General features: G+C 35.6%; 3 protein-coding genes and 1 long non-coding RNA gene across 5 annotated transcripts; 2 read left to right on the top strand and 2 right to left on the bottom strand.

The window, feature by feature from the left end:
• The first annotated feature begins 2,172 nt into the window (after window positions 1-2,172).
• CBL9 (calcineurin B-like protein 9) lies at window positions 2,173-6,807 on the top strand. Of its 2 annotated transcripts, XM_011049249.1 has the most exons (9): window positions 2,173-2,335; window positions 2,853-3,039; window positions 3,495-3,577; window positions 4,139-4,198; window positions 4,555-4,663; window positions 4,789-4,841; window positions 5,668-5,748; window positions 6,227-6,339; window positions 6,446-6,807. In XM_011049249.1, the coding sequence occupies exons 2-9, from the start codon at window positions 2,961-2,963 to the stop codon at window positions 6,507-6,509; spliced, it is 642 nt and encodes a 213-aa protein (XP_011047551.1). In that variant the 5' UTR covers window positions 2,173-2,335; window positions 2,853-2,960; the 3' UTR covers window positions 6,510-6,807.
• A 319-nt stretch (window positions 6,808-7,126) lies between these two features.
• On the top strand, window positions 7,127-10,199 carry LOC105141923 (pentatricopeptide repeat-containing protein At4g17616). The gene is given in 13 exon segments (XM_011049318.1): window positions 7,127-7,203; window positions 7,415-7,551; window positions 7,750-7,821; window positions 7,960-8,011; window positions 8,013-8,145; window positions 8,178-8,368; window positions 8,370-8,560; window positions 8,563-8,624; window positions 8,668-8,886; window positions 8,888-8,989; window positions 9,217-9,330; window positions 9,710-9,762; window positions 9,872-10,199. Coding segments are annotated over 13 exon segments (1,731 nt in total).
• Window positions 10,200-11,382: 1,183 nt separating this feature from the next.
• On the bottom strand, window positions 11,383-12,122 carry LOC105141871 (uncharacterized). The gene is made up of 5 exons (XR_845465.1): window positions 12,085-12,122; window positions 11,929-11,994; window positions 11,688-11,802; window positions 11,565-11,603; window positions 11,383-11,452 (listed from the first exon to the last, which is right to left on the bottom strand). It is a non-coding gene; the product is annotated as an uncharacterized LOC105141871 (long non-coding RNA).
• A 3-nt stretch (window positions 12,123-12,125) lies between these two features.
• LOC105141922 (transcriptional activator DEMETER-like) lies at window positions 12,126-18,008 on the bottom strand (the record flags this gene model as incomplete). Its single annotated transcript, XM_011049316.1, has 14 exons — window positions 17,528-18,008; window positions 16,151-16,534; window positions 15,476-15,566; window positions 14,365-15,361; window positions 14,182-14,261; window positions 14,001-14,085; window positions 13,779-13,870; window positions 13,633-13,701; window positions 13,476-13,512; window positions 13,298-13,380; window positions 12,738-13,163; window positions 12,577-12,613; window positions 12,427-12,484; window positions 12,126-12,220 (listed from the first exon to the last, which is right to left on the bottom strand). Coding segments are annotated over exons 1-14 (2,988 nt in total), but the record flags the coding sequence as incomplete, so codon positions are not given.
• Between the last annotated feature and the right edge of the window lie 1,667 nt (window positions 18,009-19,675).

Raw genomic sequence — 19,675 nt, 5'->3', positions numbered from 1 at the left:
GGCATAAAAAAATAGTTTATTTGACAGTCATTATATTTATTTTTTAAATAATTTTTTATATTAAAATATATATTAATAATATTGTTTTATTCTTTAAAATTATTTTTAATATCAGTACATTAAAATAATTTGAAAACACTAAAAATATATTAATTTTAAATAAATAAAAAAAATTTAAATTTTTTTCATAAATATTTTTAAAATACAAAAATAAACATACCCAAACAATTGTTTTTACGGCTTTGCCTTGCATTTTAAGAATGTGTTATTTCACATTGACCTTATTTATTTTTTTACAGATAGGTCTGTTCCGATCATTTCATGTGACTGCCAAATTGTCCCTAGTAAATCAAAATGTAAAGGCTGTGATTATGATTTGTTTAAGACCGACCAGGAAAGAATTAGTTTATATATATTTTTTGTTTTGTTTTGCTTTAAATAGCGTAACCGCGCACGAATTGATGCCACCCCATAATTGTCGGAACGGTAATCGACAAACTGAGAAATATATGGTCGTGAAAATTTAGGACGATACTCGTTGGTTTCTCTAAAGATTTTTTTTTTATTGATATGAGTGTTAGATTATTATATATTTTGATTAATTTTATAGGTTTTAAATTTTAAATTTATATAAATTTTTAATAATTTTAAAATTTATAATACTCAAACTAATAATTTTTTAAAAAATTTAAAATTTAACTAATTAAATTATACATTTTAAAATTTTCTCAAGAGATTTTTATTATATATTATAAGTGACCTTATACTTCTCTGAAAACCTTTTTCCACGTGTAGTTGTATTTATGGACCCGGGAGGTGTTTAAAATTCCACTTAAAATGCCGTTGGTTTAAATTTAATTTTTTTAGATTATTTTTACATGTTAATATAAAAATAATTTTTTTAAAATAAAAATATTATTTTAAAATATATATTTTTTAAATACAATCTCTACCCAATACAGAACATAGTACATAACATAATAATGCATGACAGAGCAGAGCTTTCATGTGCATTCGAAAAGAACAAAACAGGGCATGTGGGCATGTGATCCGTGCTGGGAGAGGATTTAGGTTTTTGTGTTTTAAAAAATTTATATTTTAAATTAATATTATTTTAATATTTCAAAATTATTTTTATATATTAATGTTATTTTTTTAAAAAATATTTTTAAATAAAAAATACTTTAAAAACAATAACCACATGCAAATCTCATCACTGCAAAATACACGTGGAACAGTTATCCGTCCGTGGATTAAGGAAAAAACTGATGGAACCCAAGCCGTATGTCCAAAAGGTAAAAGATAAGCGGTTTTCAAGTTTAAAATGCTAGCAGAAGATTTGCATTTAATTCTCCAAATCAAACACAAACTATTACCCAACTGTTTTGCTTAAAATTATTATTTTTAAATTATTTTAATATATTAATATTAAAAATAATTTTTAAAAATAAAAAATACCATTTTAATATATTTTCAAACAAAAAATAATTACCTTTACAGTCTCAAATATCCCCCAATATTGTTTCAAATTTCGAGAATAAAAATGATATTTTCCTCCATCTGGGACCATTCACACCACTTTTATATCATAATTAAAAAAAAATATAGAAAACATGCATTTTATTAGTTATTTTCTAAGTTTTTTTTTTTAAAAGATATAATTAGAAAAGAGAAATCTTAGAGATATTATTATTTCTTTTTATGTAACATGAGTTTCATTTTTTTTTCTCTTTTTATGTTTTTTAAATAAAATTAAAAAATAACTACTAATAAGAGAATAGTCACTTTACTAGTATTATAAAATTCTCAGAAAAACATAGTAAAATAAGGATAAATATGGAATAAAAAAAATTCAGTTTCTTTCCTTCCAAGATAAAAACTAAGGTGTGGCTCCAAACTTCCAACTGCCAAATTCCTTCACCCACTCTCCCCCCATGCCACGTACTCTACACGTGCCTATTTGTTTCGTGGCGTCGTGCCCGTTTCTGATCCTTTTCTTAAGCCAGAAACAATAATAATAAAAAAAGAGCGTGGAGAATCCGAGGCGGGTTCCGTGATTTAAAGAGAAGAGGAAGTAAATAATAGCCGTGTGATCAGAAAGTAAATAATAGCCGTGTGATCACGGTCTCTATATAGTGAGCAACATAGATGGTTACACCTGCAAGCTCTCGCCCCCTCTTTCTCTAGTTTTCTGTTCAGCTTTGCTCTTTCTTTTCTATTTGTCTCCCCTTCCCTTCTCCTTCTCCTTCTTTTGGGGTCCCTTTCTCTCCCATTCTCCGAAAGCTTCAACCCCCCTTCATAAGATTTCTTCTTTTTCTTTTTCCTCCTTGCTGTGGTAAGTCTCTCTTCTCTGCCCCTTCTTATTAACCATGCCCAATTGCTTCTCTTATTTTCTATCATTGTAATTTTTATATTTTGTTCTCTCTGTTCGATTTATGTAGGTTCTTGTGCTTGTGGTTTCTTTTGATATGAAAAATTATTTCTTGCGACGTTAATTGTGTTTTGTAGGTAATGAATTGCAGCCACTGAAAGCTAACGCTTAACTTCGTCTCTCTCTCTCTATATATATATATATTCAATCAAACAGTTTTGTTGATTGTTAGTAAAATCTAGAAGTTTTTCCTTTTTATTTAATATTCAATCAAGCATTGGTAATGATCTGTTGGTTGGAAGTAATTGAAAAACAGAATTTATCGCGCTAAGTTCGTCTTCTTCTTCTTCTTCTTTTCATGTTATTATTTATCAAGTAAAATGAAAAATGGGATTTTTTTTTTTGCTGAGGGAGTTATTTGCATTACTATTTTTGTTTGTTTTGTGTGGGTGTTGATCTTTTGGGTTTTGAAATTGGCAAGGTTAAAGAAAAAAGAAGATGATTTTGGTGATGAATTGTAGTCAGTGAAGGCTAGGCTTTAAAAGTCTAGTATTTGGCTGCTTCCGTGCCTCCTCTCTTCTGCCAGTAAATGGGCTGTTTTAGTTCCAAAGTAGCAAGACAGTTCCCTGGACATGAGGATCCTGTTGCCCTTGCCTCGCAAACAGCTTGTAAGTTGCTGTTCTAGTTCTTTAATCTTTCCATTCATGGGGTTGCACACTCATGGTTCTAAATCAATTTTTCGGGTTTCTCAAGTTTCTTCAACATAAAAACAGTTCAGCTCTAATTGGTTTATTGCGACATTTTATTGAGGAAACTTTCTTTTGTTTTGGAGAGGCCTAAAGATAAACTGTCTAGCCTAAAAAGGAAAAGAAATCTTAAAGAGAAATTATGTTGAATTAGGGTTCTTTTATTATATAATTTTGCAATGTTTTTTGAAACTATTGCTGTATTTGAAACCATTAATTTTTATTTCTTGAAAGTAATAGGTATGAAATTTCAATGTCTGAAGTTAGCATGCCTTCATTTCCTTGTGTCCGTGTGCGATTGTACCTACACGCTCCTTTTCTTGCTCTTTTTTCTTGTGATAGTCTTTGATCTGTATGCCATTTTTTTAATTCTGCAGTTAGTGTGAGTGAAGTTGAAGCGCTTTTTGAATTATACAAGAGCATTAGCAGTTCTGTGGTTGACGATGGGTTAATAAGCAAGGTATCATTAATGGTTTTTTTTTTTTTAAAAAAAACATATTCGTTTCTTCCTCATCTGTCGGTACTCTTTATTTTTTTCTTGGTTTTAAATTTTTCTCTTCAGCAATGATGGTGCATTTTTTGTGCATCATCTTTTAGAGTTTCTTTATGTGGTAGTCTATGTTTGTCCTACCCCTGAATGCTATTGTTTCGAATTGGATACTTCCAATTAAATTTTAGAATTGCTGATGAAAAACCATGTTTTCATGGCAAAAAAACGAGGAATTTAGTGCTAGATATTTAATATCATTCAAGAAACGGAATTTCTGAAATTGGGTTCCATTTCTGCTCACTTTTTGTGACGTGAAGCTCATTTGAAGACATAAGTAGGGGGAACTGTTTAACCTGGAGGATGTTATGTACTGATTAATGCTTCAGTTGCTCACAGATAGTAGTAGCATGTTGGATTTTAAAGCTGATCACGATGGTGCCCACACTGATATTTATGATTTTTGAAATCTCTTATGTAAATTGTTTTCTTTTTTCAACCACATATGGTTAATCGCTGTCACTGTACATGCAGGAAGAGTTTCAGCTGGCCCTTTTCAAGAACAGAAAGAAAGAGAATCTCTTTGCAGATAGGGTATTCATCTTCCCTTTTCTACTCTCTTTTATTGAGAAGAAAAAAAATTTGAGCAGAGAAACAGCCCTTTGTAATGTTTAATTATTTCATTTTTTTTCCTGACCTGCACTATAGTTATTGTTATCTTAATTGTATATGTTGAACATGGATCTGTCCTGAAATTCTACACGGAGAGAACTATTTCTTTTTTCTCTAAATGAATAATAAGACTATAAGAAGAATCAATAAATCATTGCATCAAGTTAGAAAGACCATGTAAGATTTGTATTTGTTTCATAAGCAGCATTATAAATACTGCTCTGGTCACATTCCATTCAGTTGGATTGGTTTTAACATTCTAACAACTTTGCACGCAGATTTTTGACATGTTTGATGTTAAGCAAAAGGGAGTCATTGATTTCAGTGATTTTGTTAGATCACTCAATGTCTTCCATCCCAATGCCTCACAAGAAGTCAAGATAGATTGTAAGTTGAATATATATTATGTGATGATCTTCAATTGCATAAACTGGAGTTGCATTATATTCTGCATGATCCTCTTCATTTTATTTTGCTGTCTGCTAACTTCTACTGTTTGGAATTTCTTGCAGTCTCATTCAAACTATATGATCTTCATAACACTGGATTCATTGAGCGCCAAGAGGTATGATGATATTTTTTTCTTAATTTTATGAATGTGATTTAGAATTCTTAGTTTTGCTTGTGGACTGGAGGGAAACCCACCCCCCCTCCCCCAAACAGAACCCCGATGCAAAGATGGTCTCCGGCGGTGTTACACCCCTTGTGCTGTTCTTTTACCTGCCACTTTTTTCTCCATATCCGAACTTTCACAGAAGTTGTGGATAATCAGTAGAGAGTATGGTTTGGTTGGGGTTTAAGCATATTTTAGGTTCAGTGCTTATCACTCTGAGGGAATAAAAGCAGCTCAACGGGTTTCCATACAAAATAGAAATGCCCTTTGGGGTTACTGCAAATCATTTAGCATTTACCTCCACTTTGTGGTTTGGGGTATCTGAGGAGTTTATATCATATATTTGTATGTGATTTTCCCCATCAATTTGGAGGTTGTAGTCTCGTTGTTATGATAGACAACTCAAATAAATGATAATTAATTTCCTTTAATGTTGTTGGAAACTATCATTTTCACCAGCTGATGGTACTAACTCTAGCTTAAAAGATCACAGATGACTATAATTTGGTTTCTCAGCATGAATTCAATATCTCTCTCATTCTTCTGATTCTGAATAGTTTTTTTGTCATCTGCCTATGGCTTTTTTTAATAATTCGATTTGATTTCTCTATGGCTTGCTTAGCTGGTGTTTCAAGTTCATTAAGTTACATAATTGTTAGAATTGAAAAGCTTATTGAAGAGAAAGCGTAACACATCTTCCAGACTCATTTCTTTCATTTGATTATCCTTCTATCGAAACTATCTGCTGGCCTGCTGATTGTTTGTGATTGTTTGACAGGTTAAGCAAATGTTGATTGCACTTCTTTGTGAATCGGAAATGAAGTTAGCTGATGAGACAGTTGAGATAATTCTTGATAAGGTGAATTATTTTATCCATCAGAAATACTTTGGATTTTACATGTCTCTTTTAAGTGAACTGATTTCTTTGCTTTTAGCACTACACCAATTCAGGATCAACCACCTGTTCATCTGTTTAGGTTGAGATCCAGCACTGCCATGTTGTAGAGAAATAGTATAAAACATTTATGATTTTCTCATTTAATCTTCCAGGAGCAATTGAAAAGTTTAAGCTGCAGACAAATTGTGATAGACCAAGAAACTGGAAAACTTAGACCCTGATAATAATCTCTCTAGAGAATGGTTTGTTCTGGGTCCACACTTGTTATACCTACCATAAAGCAAAATGGTTTTTATGCCTCGTTGAACTATTGAGCCATCAGGCGGATGTTCAGTGCATGATGACATGGTTTTTTCTGTTTGTCTCAATATTCGAGTATTTCTTTTATTTTTCAGTTTCCAAGAAACTCTTGACCGGGTTTTTATTTATTATTGGACAGACTTTCTTGGACGCTGATGTAGACAAAGATGGGAAGATAGACAAGTCTGAGTGGGAAACATTTGTCTGTAGAAATCCATCCTTGCTAAAGATAATGACCCTCCCCTACTTGAGGTATAAAATAAAACGTCTCTTAGTCCCATATTTATAATTAGCAGTTTGTTATCGAATTCTTCTTTCAATTATTCAGTTTTTTTTTTCTTGCCTGAAATTAATGCAGGGATATCTCAACAACGTTTCCAAGTTTTGTTTTTAATTCTGAGGTGGATGAGATTGCTTCATAGAGGGAGAAGAGAGGAAGAAGTAGCATAGGATGTCACTGCAATTAGATTGAAACACAAGCTCTTGATTTTTGAAACAAAAAGAGAAGTGTGTCTGTTTGAGTTGCAATCTTTCCACATTGACTAGTGAAATTAGTTTTTGTGGTTCTCATCTCAACTGCAAAGGCATTATTTCTCTAATCCATGCTGTAGCTAGTTAAAACTCTGCAGCAGTTATTAGAGTTGCATCACAGTTCTCTTTGTTTGATTGTGGCTCACTAATTTTTTTTGTCTATGTAACCATAAGAAATTCATTCAGTAAGATGGCGAGGAAAAGTGTAGATAAGGCTAGCCAATTGGTCCCTCGCAAAAACATTGAAGGAATGCGTAAATAACTTCCATAGTCGTAAACAAAAAAACTATTTAGTAATTACCTTTTCATTTCTTGAATAAGATAGTCATAGAATTGAGTTTTATTAAAGCTTCAAAAGATCGATACTCTGACCCTTGATCAAGGCCTCAAGCAAGTGTTTTTTTTCTAATTTGTCCTACCTAAGTAGAGCTTTGACTAGACTTGAATGGTGATTGTGCCAAGTTTATTACCTTAATGTAGCTAAATGCAGCGACTGAATTACGCTAAAATGGCGACAGTGGCAGAAAATTCTGTGATCAAAGTTGCAGCTCTCAGTCCAAAATGGCGACAGTGGCAGAAAATTCTGTAATCAAAGTTGCAGCTCTCAGTGATCCCTTCGCAAAGCTTCCTTACGTTTTTCTTTTATACACATGAACGTTAGGAACATCATTTGGCATAGTGGAAACCATGCATTTGTACTTTCTACTGTCATTCGGCATAGTTAAGATTATTTGCGCATTAAAAAATGAAAACTTCTCAAGGTGCGCTTTGACATGGAAATTATCCCGTGAAGCAGGCACATTGCCAAGAAACAATCTTTTAACCTGGAAGTGCCGGTAACTAAACCTTACATTATTCCACAGACACCACAAGTTATAATGCATGCACAGGTGCAAATGACTCTGTTTTCTTTCTGGTATCGTGAAGCTCAAGGTTCATATAGACAAGGAAACCTTATTACAAATGGATAAAGGCGTAATATCATAAACCCACAATGTATTTAAGATTACAGCAATGCCACTAGATGAATCCATTTGACAACCAACACCGACTATCATAAAATTCCATTACAGCTCTAATGGTGTGTATTCATGGCACTAATATTGTCAAGAAAAATTCCATTGCATCCAGGGTTCATGAACAGCTATGGTGGGGTCTTTGTGCCTTCAGCTGTTCAGAAGACTACCTTGATTTCAGATCACAGTAAAGGATTTTCTTCCAAGAAAATCTTTGAAATATTTCGGTCAGTAGGTGTATTTTGTGTACAGTATCAGCTTGTGGCTAAACAGCGTTTTTCCAGTGGCAGTGATAGTCAGCCTGATGAGAGGATATGTTAACGAGGTTCCTGTAATGTTGTTCTATTGAGAAAGCTTGAAGTTACATTGCAGGATCATAGATGAAGCTTGGATAACATCTATTGACTTGAAGAATCTGTATGGCTTTCCTATGGGTTCCAAGGCCAGTAGGTTAATTTCTCTAGTTTCCTGCTCATCTGACGCTCACTGGTTATAAGAAGCATGTGATCTGGTCTTCCTAACATTGTAAGGAAAAACGGATTTGATCCAGTTCCAGTCCTGACAAAGATCCCACTCTCCTTAGCTAGAGCACATATGCCTGTTCCTACCTCTATGATTCTAAGGATGATTCTAGAGAGGGAGAATATGCCCCCGTTGCATATATTATGGTCAGTGGTTTCACATACGGTGAAGATGGAGATCGGGACATGTCTGGCGTCAAATTTCTTGGTTCAGATGTGATGGTTTTCTACCTCTAAGTTCTAAAAGAAGCGTTCATGCTAAAGTGGTAAAACCTGATGCAATGGCATTCAATCTAGTTCTCGATGCTTGTGTGAGGTTCAAATCATCTCTGAAAGGCCAAGAAATAGTTGATTTGATGTCACAAACAGGTGTTATTGCTAATGCACACTCGCCATTATTGTTGTCCAGATCCATGAAATGAATGGGCAGAGGGTTGGGATCAAGAAATTGAAGGATAAAGTCGATAGAGTGTGTGCTCGTTTATGATAGTTTGTTGAAATTACACTTAAAGTTTGATGACATTGACTCAGCTGCAGAGCTCATTTTAGATACGCATAAACGAGAGCTTGTAATATTTTGGAGTGGAAAACTTCTCCGTAGTAACAGAGCCCTGGCAAAGCTTGTCAATAGATACAGAAGAGTCGGGAGAACTTCTGAGCTTTCAAAGCTTCTACTTTGCATTCAACAGGACTTTCAGGCACTCAGCCAGTCCAGTTTATGTTCTGATGTTGATTGATTCTTGCATTCATTTAGGTTGGCTGGAAATGGCTCATGACATCTTGAACGGCATGGATGCAGCTGGGGATCTCAGAGGCTTTACCCCACATATTGTTGTGTGTAGTCCCACACCATGTGATAGTGGAACCACCACATTAATTTTTGTCTCTTAGTATTCAAATTAATATGGTTCAGCTGTAGTGGTAGAATTGAAAATAGAAGAGTAGTATTCAAATTAATGTGGTTCAGTTACTGTAGTGGTAGAATTGAAAATAGAAGAGAAGAGAAGAAAACCAAAAGAAAAAGAGATTTTTGATTTCCAACTTGTTCACCGTTGGCTCAGACTGAGATTTTGACAGTAGCTTCTAGACATGTTACTCTTCATTCTAGACAGTTGGATCGAAAATTGGTGTTGTGGAAGCTGACCGTTTTGACAGTAAATAAGGCTGTCAGTATTGTGAGTTTTTCTTAAATAATTCTCCTTTAATCTTGTTGTAATCCGAGAATAAGTTGTTCTTGATAATATATATATTGTATCCCTTAGTTGAATATGAGAAAGAATGATTGTGAACCCATTATTTGTTGATAGTGGAAGTTTTTAGGTGGACTACGGTCCTGTGGTTTTTCTTGTATCGGGTTTTCCACGTTAAAATCTTGGTGTTGATTTTGTAATTATTTGCATTATATTTGATCATTGTTTGATTCTATTTTATTGCACAAAAAGGGAAAGAATTGGGACTTGTGAATTGTATTTCGTTAAATTAATCCGAGTAAATTAGTATCCAGTTGTTCCTAGTTTTCCCAACAGATATGTTATTCTTAACTGCATATTACAGCAGAGAGATGCTCAAAGAAGCCAAGGCACTGCTATGATAAATGAGGAAGGCTGGTTTTCTTATAAATTTGTCCGATGAGATTGTTGCCACTGCTTAGTCCTTCAGAAGCAGCAAATAATGCATCATCTTCCTCTGGTAAATCAGATCTGATCAACTTTTTAGTTCGAGAAATGAGAGAGGAAGAGAAGGCTATTCCTTCCGGGGCATCAAGAGCAACACTGGTAGCAAGGACTTAGAGGAAAGTAGGGATCTCTGTGAGGTTTTTCCACTGGATTTTATCCGAGGAGCTTATTTTGAGAGAGCAATGGAGGTCAGTGGTTATATGAAAGAGTGTAATATGTATCGTGACAAGCGGATGTATTAAGATGACTTCTTGAAGCTTCATAAGAATCTATGTTGGAGTTTAAAAGCACCGGAGGCAAGCACTGAGGCTCAAAGAAAGAGCCTTAAGTGTGTCAAGGCATTCAGGAAGTGGGTTGGAATTGGTTGATATCTAACTCATGTTTTCAAGTGCTTAGGGAATCTGGGAACCAATGCCCTTGGTTGGCCTTACAAAGCTGAAGCTTTTTCTTGCAACAGTTTTGATCCATAGTAGCTGAATGTGAATGCTTCGGCATAAATTGTTGCAGTGTAAGGGAATTCTGGTTCAGACCTGATGTTTTATAGCAATCATAATCCAAAAGGTTAGTAAAAAATCCATTCTTAGACCCTTCTAATTGGATGTAACTAGGCACCATCTAGTTGCTGCAGATTCTTTGGATTACAAATAAGTTGTTAAGTCGGCCTCCAAACCCAACTGGAATTCATAAAAGTTTGGAGGCTTGAATAAGATGGTCATCCGGCTGTGTAATGATTTTTTCCCTGCAGGGTAGCATGGTTCTCTGCTGAAAAGCGACGAAAGATAGAGAACTCGTGTTTTAATGAAATGAATTATCCAAATTGTATGGTAAAACATGAGGGGGAGTGCGGCAAAATATTCGCCTCATATATTTTCCTAGCAACATCTTAAAAAAAAAAAACAATGGATAATATTGTTTACTGTAAATATATTTTTGTTTGATATTCAAACCACACGTTTTAATTTATTTAGGATTAACTTCTATCATGAAATTAACTGAGTTTAATATTTTTTTTATTTTAAATTTATAACAAACTTAAAAAAAAAATGTTGTTAATGGTAAAACATGAAGGGTTAATTAAAAAGGCTGCACAAAATTTAATTCACAATGTTCATTTCACATATTTATCCCATTAAATTTATAACAAATTCAAAAAAAAAAAAACTATAAATAATGCATTTAGCCGACCACAATAAACACATGAGAAGATGAAGAATATAAAAATACCATACTCACCCCCACAAGCTTTAGATTACAAGTAATTAATGCAGCTTTAGATTACAAGTAATTAATGCCGGTATCTTTCTATGTTTTTAGTCCTTGCATGCATACAATCTAAAGCTGTATGTTTTCTGGTTTATTTTTAGACATGCATGCTCTTGGTGCGACAAACTAATATTTTTGAAAAACAAACGGATCATGTTCAACAATTAGAATAAGAGAACGAATGCAAATATTGGTTCAAACTATAAGGCATTCTTTAGCGTGATGGCTTTAGCATCATGTACAGCACCTGATTTTCTCCTTCCTTCCTTCTCCATCTTGCTTGCTGAGCAGTGGAATCTCCTTGCAAGAGGTTTTGGAGCACCTGTTCCTCGCTCGAATGCTTTCACACAAGTAAAACCTGAGAATATATATTTTTTTTAAGAAAAAACATAATTCTAGCAATATTTTTTTCTGGGACAGTACTTAGTGCCTAGTTTAATTTATCAATGATTTGGGATATGAATCCATACCTGTCCAAAAGTTTTGGTGAATCTCCTTTAATGACAAATCTGTTGTAGGACCAAATGTTATCTGTCAGTTGCGTGATCTATGTATTTTATTTCTCATTTTGTAGTAAAAGGAGAGTTATTTACCTCTAAATATTGATTTTGTTGATGACCCAACATATAAAGTCCTCTTTACGAGGTTCCATAGCAATTCTCTGGGAACAATAATGGGGTCATAACTAGATTTGTGATCAGCAAATACCTGCGTGGTGGTAAATATACTTTTTTTTCAGAGTAATAACTTGATGTTAAACGCTAGCTTATGGCTTCAAATACCTACAACTGGAACTCTCTCTTTCCTCTTTTTTGTCCCTTTGAATGCACTCACCTCGTTAACTTGAAAATATGTGCCATTGAGTGGAAAGCTTCCCTTCAGAGCTGTCCTGCATGGTATCTGCGTATGTGTTCTTTTGCATTAGTTCATTACACAATCGACTTGATTATTCTGACAATAACAACGTGAACAAACACAGTTTTCGCTTACCAAAATTGTTCCACGAACTATACCAGCTTGTTGTTCTCAATACCTTCACAAGCAAAACATGTTTTCTGACCACAGAGTTGTGATCCTTGCGAGCTGCATAATTTCTCAGGTTGCTGGCTTGAATTCGGAGTTTCACCTGGCATGAAGCATTGCCTCAGGTTTAATTAAATATTCTCATTTAGCAAGAATGAATCAAGAGAACTAGAAAATTACCAAGTAAATCCATCATTTACTTCAACTTTTAAAAATATTCTGAATGTTTTGCAATATTGCATGTGATGCTATTGTTGGACGACTTGGATAAACCAGCCTTTCTTCCAGTATTATATCATAAAAGTGTACCTGGTTGCCATATAGCGAGAAGGTAAGGTAGTGAATCATCCCTTTCTCGTTTGTCTAGCTGTATGATTTAGAGTACAGTCAGAAATCGAGTTAAAGCAAGCAGGTACATTAATTTATTACATCGCAAAGTGTCAGGGAACTCTAACTCACCCCAACCAAAATCTCATGATTATCTGGAAGTTCATACCTACATTAGAGTAAACAATCAATTAACATGTAAGATTAAATCTAAACAAACTGTTCCTATATATACTCGTGTTCATAGAGAGATTATACTAATTTATGGACATGAATAAGAAATTTCTACTTACACTTGATGTTCAGTCCGCAAAGAGGTCACACGCTTCATTTTAGGTGCTGACAATGGAGTAGTCCCCACGGAAACTAAAGCTTGCGACATAGAATTGCTGTATGGAGACTTTTTCCCATCTGGGTTGAACTCTTCACGATTGAGTTTGATAGTCGGGATCTCTTCATCTTCAATACATCCATCCCATGAAAAATCTTCAATGTCCTCTTCTTGTTGTGGTGATTTTGGCTCTTCAACTATGGGTTTGCAAGTGTGAACATCTCGACCAGATTCTGTAGTTCTGTTGGCATCTAAAAGGGTAACTGACATTGGATTTTTGACATCACAATTGTTTCCAAGCGAACTAGAATTTCTACTAGGCTTGCTGGAAACAATTGATTGGTCCACACTTTTCTTTGACGGTCCTGGTAGGGAAAGATTGGCAGCACTGCAATCAATTTCTTATGTTAGATTTTATGCGAATAACAAACCATCAGTAAAAAACAATCTAAAATTGTCGAGATTTTTAATATTTTCTGTAGTAAGATTTAATAACGAGAATTGAAGAGATGAGTCTCAAACCTTGCTTGTGCACTTGCATAATGTTTGCATTCTGCTTTCATTGGACAAGCATGGCACCTTGGGTTTTCCTTTGTGCAGAATACCTGCATAAATTCCAAGGCGCATTGTTACCACTACCTTTTCTAGATTAGAATCAAAATTTTAAAAACAAAACTAGAAATATAGTGTTATGACAGACCTTTCCAAAGGTTATCATGTGATAGTGCAGTTCATAGCTGCTTTGGCAAATATATGGAGTCAGTAATTGTTTGTTGGTTATCAAGAAAAAGCAGCTCATAATCGAATGGAATGCACAGATGTGAAACAAATAGTTCAAATGGAAATTTGAGGATTACAGTGTTCTATGGTCAAGCTCGCATAGTCGGGGCCAGAGGTATTTCTGAATGGTGTCCAATATCGGAAACCTGCACCAAAACAGTATCTCATTTCAGTTGAACTCCGAAAATATCAGCTGCGAAGCTTATCGGTGGATGGTACTTACTCTTCTATAAGGTGGAACTGAAGGCTTCCAGGGAGTGCTTTCAGGGGAACCCATCCTAAACGAACCGCTATCCGAGCAACATTTACATCAACCTTGTCAAAGAAATAAAGAAATTGTTGCGTTTACAGGCAAGTTTAATTGGTAAACAAGTAATTGCTGCATTGATTTTGTGACTTACCGGAAAGGCAACCTGTTGAAGAGACAAAAGTCTGATTGACTTACCGTAAAGGCAACCTGTTGAAGAGACAAAAGTCGTACACATTCCACGCTTTTCAAGCCCAATCCCATGAACTCCAACAGGTAATCCCTGTAAGTAGAAGACAAGGTAGTGAAGAAAGTTGGAAGATTTGAGAAGAAAGTAAGTCGTATCCGTCTTGGATGAGTTTCTTATATGTGGACTTACTTCACATCATCAGGTGGAGCATATCGTAACCATTCGAGATCTATGCTTTTATGCATATCAACAACTCGATCCAGAAATTGCTGTAAAATGATGGGGTTATAGTTCTATTAAGAAGAAAATAACAGAGTTAAGAGATGATAAATTCTGACTAGAAAGTATAGAACATGTAGCAAATTCCAAAACCTTGATTCTTCCCGCAATAATAGTTTGCTGACCACGTCCTTCGATGATGCTGGCAACTTTGCTGGTTTCTGCTTGTCTTACTGCCTCCCAATCCACCGAATCCTTCTGATCCTTGCTTCTTGGTCTAGAATAGATCTTTCCTAAACTCTCCCAGTTCCTCCTTCTAATTACCACATCCTTAACAATTTTATTCTTCCCTCTCGGAATTGTCTTTTTAGTCTCCTTAGAAGCTGTTTTCCTATTCGGGCTTCTGTTTTTCTTTTCAGTTTCATTCCCGCTCTGTCTTTTCACCACTTCACGAGGCAAACATATAGGCAGTGCGGTTGGTAAATTTTGAGGCTGTCTTCGCACCACTTCACGAGGCAAGCACATAGGATTTTCAACTAGTAAATATTGAGACACAAGATTCATATCTGGTTCAGGTTCTGATCTCACAATACCATTCTGTCTATGCACCTCTTCCTGGAGCAAGCATATAGCCCTTTCAGCGGGTAAATCTTTGGGTCCATGATTCATATCTGGTTCAGATTCTGATCTCACAACACCATTCTGTCCTTGCTCGTCTTCTTGAAGCAAGCACGTATCCTTTTCAGCCGGCAAATCTTTGTGTCCTTGATTCATATCCGGTTGAGGTTCTGATCTCACAATACCATTCTGTCTTTGCACCTCTTCTTGAAGCAGGCATGTAGCCTTTTCGGCTGGTAAATTTTTGGACCCATGATTCATATCTGGTTCAGGTACTTCTGTTACAAAATATCGGTTACCATCTGCATCATAAGTTGCTGTAGCCTTTTCAGCTGGTAAATTTTTGGACCCATGATTCGTATCTGGTTCAGGTACTTCTGTGACAAAGTATCGGTTACCATCTGCATCATAAGTTGCTCCAATGGATGTCATGCTGCTCTCAATTGTTTTTTGGCCATCTATGGTCATTGACGCTTGTTGATTACTCGTTGACTGAACTAGAAATTTTTCAACAAGTGACATGTATGCAGCACTGCCAACCATAGCAACAAGTTAAACAAAGTTCCCTTCATTAATTGTGTATCGTTTTTCTATGAGCAACATTCCATGAGAAAAAAAACAAAGCCAGATAACTTTTATTTTGTACCTTGATAGGTGGTCTGACACATTTTGGGTTAGGAAAACTCCTACCACTGAGTCCACAACAGAACCTTTCCACTGTCTGAATCTCCTATCACCTGTGAAGCATGCATTGTCTCCTTTAGTTAAATCTATCTGTCTAAATTTAATACAGATATATAAGCTATGACTAAGCAATTGAAAGTTCCTGATATACAAGCTATGACTAAGCAATTGAAAGTTCCTTTCGAAGTGTTTTTCTTAAAAATTGCAAAAACAGCAATGATTTATTAGCTTAGGTTCTTGATGTCTATGTTAAAAACTTAAAGGACAACTAGGATAGAAAATTAACAATATTGTCAAGTATAGAGATGACGGCACATTCTCAGATTGTTCATCAAATTCAGGATTCATTAGCTAGGAATCAGCTAGTCCAAATTCAATAGATTATCGACATATACATACCAAGAAGGCAACGGATGTTCAGATTAGATGACGAATTTCTTCAATTTCCCAAATAAATAATGGGATGGCTATGCTAAGAAAAAACAAGAAAGTAAAGGTATGGCATGTTGAACTGTTATTTCCGCCTAAGAAAAAACAAGAAGGTATGGCATGTTGAACTGTTATTTCCAGAGAAGAAAGGCCCTCAAACAATTCTCAATCAAAAGATGTAAAGCAATGGTAGTCAGCAAGAAAGTACCTAGAAACTGATGCGACCGAGAAGTAAACGCATCTATTCGTCCATTGAAAGTTATTTTTTCTCTTTGCCACCATTCTTTCCTTTTTCTATCTTCTTCTTCACCTTCTCCACTATCTATTTTCATTAATTGGTTCCACCTTCTCAATGACTCTGGATCTAGATCAACTTCATGTCTTGCTCTTCCACGACCCCAATAGGGAATTAAAGCATTCTGTCCGTCAACTACATGTTCCGGTTTACTTTTTGGTCTGCCAGGACCTCTTTTTTCACTCTTATTGTCATTGATGCTTGCATTCCGTAGTAGATCACCAAGTTTATCCATTACAGCATGCTTAACTGTCTTAAGAAGAATCCCACTTTCGTCATTGAAAAGTTTCGGTCCAGCTGCAAAATATTTTTACCCATCGTCACTTCCACATCTAGAAGATAAAGTTTAATAAAAGAACTTGCGAAAGCCATGGTGTAAAGCTTCTGTAAATCTTTCAGAATTGAGAAAGTACTGCTAGTGGGATGGGAATGGATGAAGAAGTATGTATTGCCGAGCTGCAAATTTGTGCTGCTTTCACCAGTTGAACAAAATAAAACAGAAATACTTCGAAGAAAAAAGAATCGAATTCACCCACATGAATATACCCTACGTATATTTTGAGAAGAAATTGTGATCACTGGAAAATTTAGAAGATTTTTACTCTGTTTTTGTTTCATGGAAAGTGAATGCATAAATACTAGTTACATTAGATGCTGAGCAAAAGAAGCAAGAAAACGTATTATTAGTACGTAGTACTCCAGGAGTTGCAAGTTCCTTGGCTTGGAATTTTATCTCTTGCTGCTTGATTCCTAGAGCTGCTTGATAGAGTTAAATTAGGTCAGTATAAAAGCAAGATCGTTATATGTTTCTTCAACTAAGAGCCCGACCATTACTCTTGACACTTGCGAAGAAAGGTCAGAAGTTAATTACTAATCAAAACTATCAACTGATAGTCTCTACACTAGTTTCATAATGTCTTGACTCTAGTTTCTCTTACTATCCTTCCATTCCCTCTCACAATTAGAAATGCTCAGCATTTTTTGCACATTATTTGCTAGCTCTCCCTCTACAAGAAAATTGTTTTTCTTTGTCCATAACCTCCAATAAATTCCTGTTGATGACAGATTTTCCACTGGCACAGAACTTTAGAAGTTCTATAGATGTCCCAAAACCCCAATGCTCTTATCCACTTAGAATATATTTGGGATAGTAACTTTCATCAGATATAAACAACACACATCACAGGAAAAAAAATAATTCGAAAAAAGTTAAAATGAATGCTAGAAAATAAGGTAAACAATTTACACTAGCATCGCAACAGAGATTTTAGTAGAGGGAAGCAAACGTACGTTTTATTGATTTGTCGGTGATTCGGATCTTCGTTTTCCGCGACTGTTGTTTGCTTTTGCCATCTTCAAACTTTGATTTTGCAGCACAGGGTCTCATCTCAGAGCAGCTTGGTGCTTTAGCCTCACAGACTATTTGAACTCCATTAACTTCATTGGTTAGAGCTTGTTTAAGAGAAAGCCCTTCCTCAATGCATCCCTCTGCTAGAGTTTCGCGGTTTTCTCCCTTTAATTTGTCGGTTATTTGAAACTCTAGTTCTCCAGGAATGGGTATATGATCTGTGGGAGCTGTCACTAAATCCTTCCCTTTCTCTGCGAATCTTGCATTGAGAGAAGTGGGATCGACTATTGGAGTAAACACCTTAGATCTCTTCTTTCTTTCATGGCAACTAAAGTGAGACGACCATAAAGAGCTGAACAGGTTCAATTTACGCCTCCTCTTGGTCATTTTTTTCATGCATCTTTTAGGAACATTAGGCCCAGCCTCTCTGCTATTGCCGAGACAGGAGTCTACTCTAAATACCCTTCTATAAGCCTGCAATGAATTATATTGACAAACAGGTTTAGGCCAAAATTTTCCAGCAGACCTCGTTGCACGAACGTTCCATCTTAGTTCATTCTCATTTGACTTGAACCCCAATTTATCATCACTCAACAAAACCATTGCTCCACTATTGTTATCCATGTCAGGCTGCATAGTCGGGTCTTTCTTATCATCTTTCAAATCATGGTTGACATTACTAACCATAGCCATCTTGTTGTCATCAACAGGCAGATTTTCCATCTTTGGAATTTCAGCAACTTCTTTATGATGCTCTCTCACTGAACTCTCTTGGCTATTTCTGAGAGGAGGAGGAGCTTTTTTAATATACTTCCTCTTCTCCTTTTTCTCTTGCATGCATTTCGGAGTTGCAACTTTCTTAACACACTTCCTCTTCTCTTTTGTGTCTTGCATACATTTCGGAGTTGCATCTTTCTCAACACACTTCCTCTTCTCCTTTGTCTCTTGCATACATTTCGGAGTTGCAAGCTTTGGCATCTTTTTGGGAGTTCGTTTTGGTTTACCTTCAACGGCTACTTTCGTTCTTAGCAAGCTTTGGCATCTTTCTGGGAGTTCGTTTAGGTTTACCTTCAACGGCTACTTTCGTTCTATGTTTCTTCCTCTTGGGTTTCTTCACTGGCCTTTTGTGTTGATCCAGATCCATGCCATTTCTTGGTCTTTTGCTGCCACTTTTCTTTGGCAATGGAGTCGAAATCGCAACTTGCTCAACAGGCTTTGAGCACCCAATATGATCAACCTTCTCATAATTCATACGAGAGATTGTACCATGTTCTGCATGTTGTTCTTTACCATCTGCATACCAATTCATCAGGTAAGAAAATTCCGATTGTTTAGAATTCTTACGAGGTAATTACTACTGTATCCAACATATTTTATTAGTCAAACTATCACTAGTTCCTAGAACAAAAGGAAGAACAGAAAAGGAACAATAACTAATTCAAGAAAAGAATTACTTCCATGTGCACAGACAAGATAATAATATAAAGAGAAAAAAAATGACATCATTTACAAGGAAGTACACAACATTTTTCTCTGTATCTATCACTCTCCTCCAGGTCCGGAATAGACAAAAGATTATGGTTTTCAGATTGAAAACCCTCTTCGGAAATACCTCCTGAGTATCTGAAGATTTGAATACCATGAACAGAAGCGGTAGAATTGTCGTTCCAGTCATAGATGCTTTCTTTCAAATCTATCTGAAAACCAGCACCAGTTTCCAAATACTTGCTATTGTTGGGATGTTCATTCTTGCTTGTGGAAGTCGCCGCAGTAATAATTGCACAAATGGGGTCTCGAGCCTCTTCTGCTGCGATTCTTCCCAGAAAACTTTGTGAACCATGTTCCGAGAACCTTTTAACATAGACTGATTGTGGCCTTGCTGGCAGAGGCGGGGGCTTTTCTGGAGTTACTGGAGCACCAACATTCTGTATAGCAGGCTCCCTTTTCTCCATTGCACTGCCAAGTTCTTTGCCTTTTTGTTTCCTCTGATATACCTTCAGTGTTGACAAGCTTATTATACAATCCTAGTACCAATCAAGCCATTATTTGTTTTTCAAAAAAAAAAAACCCTTTTTACAGCAACAGATTAA

Source organism: Populus euphratica, unplaced genomic scaffold (genome assembly GCF_000495115.2).
Source record: "Populus euphratica unplaced genomic scaffold, PopEup_1.0 scaffold134.1, whole genome shotgun sequence".
NCBI lineage: Eukaryota > Viridiplantae > Streptophyta > Magnoliopsida > Malpighiales > Salicaceae > Populus > Populus euphratica.
Note: the sequence above shows the minus strand (reverse complement) of the source record. Positions and strands in the feature narration are given on the sequence as shown.

Bases quoted from the DNA above. Each gene is read 5' to 3' on its own strand.
- CBL9 (XM_011049249.1), top strand. From the start codon at position 2,961: ATGGGCTGTTTTAGTTCCAAAGTAGCAAGACAGTTCCCTGGACATGAG. The intron at 4,199-4,554 runs GTATTCATCTTC...CTTTGCACGCAG, and splicing joins AGAATCTCTTTGCAGATAGG to ATTTTTGACATGTTTGATGT. The intron at 4,664-4,788 runs GTAAGTTGAATA...AATTTCTTGCAG, and splicing joins ACAAGAAGTCAAGATAGATT to TCTCATTCAAACTATATGAT.